The sequence below is a fragment of the Herpailurus yagouaroundi genome, unplaced genomic scaffold (genome assembly GCF_014898765.1).
Source record: "Herpailurus yagouaroundi ecotype Mexico unplaced genomic scaffold, PumYag 141, whole genome shotgun sequence".
In the NCBI taxonomy this organism is placed as follows: domain Eukaryota; kingdom Metazoa; phylum Chordata; class Mammalia; order Carnivora; family Felidae; genus Herpailurus; species Herpailurus yagouaroundi.
In genome coordinates, this window is record NW_024412396.1 from 10546085 (window position 1) to 10551619 (window position 5535).

At 41.0% G+C, this 5535-nt stretch overlaps 1 protein-coding gene across 1 annotated transcript in view; it reads left to right on the plus strand.

Annotated features, from left to right (window-relative positions):
- The window catches only part of NUBPL (NUBP iron-sulfur cluster assembly factor, mitochondrial), a 235261-nt gene extending 231129 nt beyond the window's left edge, over nucleotides 1–4132 (plus strand). Inside the window, exon 11 of the mRNA XM_040476886.1 lies at nucleotides 2314–4132. Coding sequence (XP_040332820.1) covers nucleotides 2314–2376 — 63 coding nt within the window. The 3' untranslated portion in view covers nucleotides 2377–4132. The remainder of the gene's footprint in view (nucleotides 1–2313) is intronic.
- Nucleotides 4133–5535: the final 1403 nt, after the last annotated feature.

Genomic DNA, 5535 nt, shown 5'->3' on the forward strand with positions numbered 1-5535 from the left:
TGCTTCTCCTTAGGTGATCCACTTCAGGAGGGGCCCTGTGGCAGCAGGAGGGAGTCAGATCCGCTGCCGGAGGTTTGGCTCCGCAGAAGCGCAGAGTTGGGTGTTTGCGCGGAGCGAGCAAGTTCCCTGGCAGGAACTGGTTCTCTTTGGGATTTTGGCTGGGGGATGGGCGGGGGAGAATGCGCTGGCGAGCGCCTTTGTTCCCCACCAAACTGAGCTCTGTCTTCCGGGGGCTCAGCAGCTCTCCTTCCCTTTGTCCTCCAGCCTTCCTGCTTTCTGAGCAGAGCTGTTAACTTATGACCTCCCAGCCGCTAAGTCGCACTTGCTGTCGGAACACAGTCCGTCAGGCCCCTCCGCTTTTTGCAAGCCAGACTCGGGGGCTCTGCTTGGCCAGCGAGCCGCCCCTCCGTCCCGGCTCCCTCCCGCCAGTCCGTGGAGCGCGCACCGCCTCGCCGCCCTTCCTACCCTCTTCCGTGGGCCTCTCGTCTGCCCTTGGCTCCGGCGACTCCATTCTGCTAATCCTCTGGCGGTTTTCTGGGTTATTTAGGCAGGTGTAGGTGGAATCTAAGTGATCAGCAGGACGCGCGGTGAGCCCAGCGTCCTCCTACGCCGCCATCTTCCCTCCTGATTCACTTTTCTTTTTAAAAAAATGGACTCTTGGGGCGCCTGGGTGGCGCAGTCGGTTAAGCCTCCGACTTCAGCCAGGTCACGATCTCGCGGTCCGTGAGTTCAAGCCCCGCGTCGGGCTCTGGGCTGATGGCTCAGAGCCTGGAGCCTGTTTCCGATTCTGTGTCTCCCTCTCTCTCTGCCCCTCCCCCGTTCATGCTCTGTCTCTCTCTGTCCCAAAAATAAATAAACGTTGAAAAAAAAATTTTTTTTTAAATAAAAAATAAAAAAATGGACTCTTAAGTGAGATTTTAATACTTTTCTGATAAAATAAAGCATAAGTCAGCTGTTAGGGCTCAAGCATAGTTTTCAAAAATGAAAATGTGTCACACTTAAAACACTTCTGTAAGTCAGGGTAAACAGACCTCAAACAGTTCTTTTACCATGCAGAGTCAGAGAGTGGTCAGGTTAGGTTCAAAGACCAGCTCATCTGGTATTAGCTATAATGCTTCAGGCGAGAAAGACTGCTCACCTTTCTGGGTCTAGGTTTCCTTATCTATAAAGTGGAGTTAGTGACAGAATTTATCCCTTAAAGTAGCTGCCAGTTTAAATGAAACATTACTTGGTATATATTAAGTACTCAAGTAAATTTTAGCTATTATCTACCATAGTATTGTAGTAGTGGTGGTATATTCATAAATCTAAGTATATAAACATATAAATTAATGGTTTTAGAAGGCCTTACTATTGTGTCTTACAGTTACTTTTTATACATAAGATAGAAATAAATAACATTTGCATTGCAATTATTCAAAACTTAAAAACATTTTTGTAAGGTTTATTTTTGAGAGAGACAGAGCACGAGCTGGGGAGGGGCAGAGACACACACACACACACACACACACACACACACACACAGAATCTGAAACAGGCTCCAGGCTCTGAACTGTCAGCACAGAGCTGGATGTGGGGCTCAAACTCTAGGCGAGATCATGACCTGATTCACCCAGGCACCCCTAATTATTCAAAACTTTTAAAATGCAGATGTCATGACCATTTTTCTGACGGGACCATGTAGGCATTGGGATAGTTTGTGACTAACACAGTGACCCACAGTGGCTTAGGAGTTGCTCTTAGTATTTGGCTGCTCTGGGGATCCCAAAGATGAAGAGTATAACAACCTAACCCAGGAATTCTTGCCTGGTACCCAAATTTCACCAGGTGAAGGAGCCTAAGGTGCTCATTGCTGGTATTGGATGCCATTCTCAAAGAGAATAGAAAATGCTCCATAGGGTGGTAATAAACAGTCCTATTTGAAATGACTACCAGGTCTTATGCCAAAGAAGTTTGGGCAGCATCTAACTCACGATATCAATTTGTCACAAGAAGAAGATACAATTTTTCTACAACTGGACTGGGTTGCTAGTTTGATGACATGGGAATTAGAGTTTGAAAACAGTAACTGCTGGTATTAAACATTGTTTTCAGAAAGTCACCTTCTAAGTAGCTGCCCCCTAAAAATGCTAAAACCCTCTCTTCCCTGCCCCACCTGCAGTGTACATGACACCATCTTCTCACTGCTGAACTTCCTCAGCTCACTCAGCCTTTTGACTATTAAATTCAGCAGGCAGCTATGGCCAACAGTTCATGAGTCATTTGATGTCTGCTGGGGAGAAATGTAGAACAAATGAGTCTGTTCTTTTCCAGGCCAAAGCTTACCTGAGGATTGCCGCAGAAGTGGTAAAAAGATTGCCACCACCTCTAAAGTGAATTCCCCAAGTGTTCTGGAAATTTGCCTGGTGCTTAACAATAAGAAGACCTTTGGAAATCAGCAGTGTGGTGATGCAACCTACAGGAATAATAGAATCATGGTTATTTTCTTTTATTTCTAAGGAAATAATGTCTTATTTTCAGGTTTGATTTGCTAAGCAATGACTCACAAGTAAAATTTTTATATATCAATGTTAACTGCTACATTTAGGAATTTTTTTTTTTTTTGAGTGCTGATGTGTACCAACTGCACAGAACTGCATTTTTTTTTTTAATGAACTACCCCTTGGGGAATCATGAGTTTATATTATAAGCTCAACCTTCAATTCAGGAGAGTTAAAACTGTATTCTTTTTGTGGGACTATGGAGTTAGTCATTTAAAGGATTTATTAACTGCGTACTGATATAAGTGTGATAACTCCATCAGTCAGTTTGGTCTGAGTTTCAATCTTGTCTTAGACAGTCTTGGACACGTTCTTAGTGTAAAATAACTTCTGCTTCATCTGGACCAGGCTCTACCCTAAACTTACTCTACCCTAAACTGAATATAATCTGCAGGGGTGGGGCCTGGACATGTATATTTTTAACAAGATCACAATGATTTTGATGATTCTGGTTATGATGGCAATAGTTATAATAATAGCTAACATCTATCAGGTGTTTCCTTGTGTCCATATAGTTAATCTTGCATTCGTATGAGTGGGGTATTGTTGTTACCTTCATTCTATAGATGAGAAAACTGAGATGTGGGAGTGTTAAGTGTTTTGCCGAAGGTTTCTGTTCTAGCAAGTGATAGAGCTGGAATTTGAACTTGGACAGTGGGATACTGGATCCTCCCTTTTTTTATACCAAAGAACATTTGTTTATTTCAAAAGAGAAATACGGTATTCAGCATTTCCTCCAACTTACTTGACCATGAAGGCCTTATCCTATCCCTTTTAGGAGCATTTCATGGAGTTTGTGTTTCAAATGATACACTTTGAAAAGCATGTATGTTATCTAGTTGAGGCTCAAAGATATTTGGGGGAGCTTTCCAAGGTCAGGAAGCAAAATAGTTATAAAGCTGCAAGTACTGATAAGAATCATTAGTTGACCCTCAGTTACAAAGAAGTGGTCTATGACTTTTGGCAAATACCTTGACATCTTCTGCTTTGTAGTTAAACAGGTAGAAAATTAGAGAGTCACATGTTGTTATAAACATGTTTTCACACACTTGTATTCACATAAAAAACTGTTCATGGCAATTTTATTTGTAGTCGCCAAAAACAACACAGAGCTTTTCAGTGGGCAGATGGTTAAACAAAATGTGATCTATCCAACCATGGAATACTACTCGCCAATGAAAAAGAACAAACTATGGATACCTGCAACAACCTGGATGAATTCTAGACCATTATGCTGAATGAGAGAGCCAATCCCAAAAGTTTTTATACCATATGGTTCCATTTATGGAGCATTCTTGAAATGACAAAATTATAGAAATGGAGAACAAATTAGTGGTTTCTGGAATTTAAGGGGAGAGGGTTGCAAGGGAGAGAATTATGTGTGCCTCTAAATGGGCAACATAAGAAATCATCATGAGGATGGAAATGTTCTTTGTTATGACTGTGTCAATACCAATATCTTGGGGGATATTGTACTATAGTTTTGCAAGATGTTACTGTTAGAGGAAATTGGGTAACAGGACACAATGGAATCTCTGCACGTGAATCTACAATTACCTCAAAGTAAAAATAAAATTTTAATTAAATAAACATGTGTTGCTGTGTCTGAACTGAAATATCTTGGGCCAAATTATCCATGCTAATTAAAATCATGAATAAAAGTATTTATGAACACACAGTAATCATTCTTCATCACTGTGAAAAGGAGGTAATGACTTTAAGCTGTAGATATATATTTGTGTTTTTATTGACTTTTAAGAGAAGACTGATACAAATAATCATTGAATACTTCTAAATACCAAAAAGCAGACCTGAACCAGGCTTAACTTTACCTAGAGAAAGAATGATTAAATAATCTCCAGAGGCACTTAAAGTTGTATGCCAATTTAATACATCTCATAGAGAAATGGGAAAGATCATTTTATTCATAAATACATTACTTAGAAAAGAGCTACACATATAATCACCTGCTCTCTTCTCCTTTACCCTTGCTTACAAGTCTCTGCAGGTATTTCCAGGCAAGCCACTAAAAAGATGGTGGTTGGAGTATATATGCAGGTTCATCAGTGGAAGAAGAGAAAGGAGCTGTAAGAGCAAGAATGAAGCTTGTTCTAAAATTTAGCCTGTGGCAGCCTCTGCTAAGCTTCAGAGCTGACTTTAGACTGTCAAGCGAAGGTAGTCTGCCTGTTGTTAGGGGTGATATTTATTCCTGTTCTTCACATTTCCATAGAGCGGAGAGAATTTCCATTCCACTTTCCAGGAGGTGAAGGCAGGCTGCCCCACTCAGTCCATGCCAGAGAAGGAGGAGTGACACATCTTACGGGTGAATTTCTTCCTGTCTGCATTTCTTTGATTTCAACAAAATCCTGAGCTTTGTGAGGCAGGCTGCAGGGAAACCTGTCCATCTCTGCCTTGGACTTGGATCCATTTAATTTAGGTGTTGGGTATTTGGTAGCCCACTATGGTCACATATCCACTAGTCCAGCTTTTTGTCATTAGTATAGCTAATATATATATATATATATTTTTATTTTTACCTGCATTTTGTGTCTCTCAGTTCCAAACAGGGGAAGAATCCCCCCCCCCCACCATGCTCCAAAAACATACAAATTTTCTTGAATCCTAGAAAATTAGAACCAAAGAGCATACTAGGGATCAGAAAGTTGCATCACTGCATTTGAAACACCTCTAGTAAACGGGGCGCCTACATGGCTCAGTCATTTAAGCGTCTAACTTTGGCTCAGGTCATGATCTCACGGCTCGTGAGTTCGAGCCCCACGTCAGGCTCTGTGCTGACAGCTCAGAGCCTGGAGCCTGCTTTGGATTCTATGTCTCCCTCTCTCTTGCCCCTTCCCCACTCATGCTTTGTCTCTCTGTCTCTCAAAAATATATAAACATTTAAAAAATTTAAAAAGTAATAAAATAATTTAAAAAATAGTAATGTGATTTAAAAAAAAATGAAACACCTCTAATTAAAAAAAAAAAAAAAAAAAAA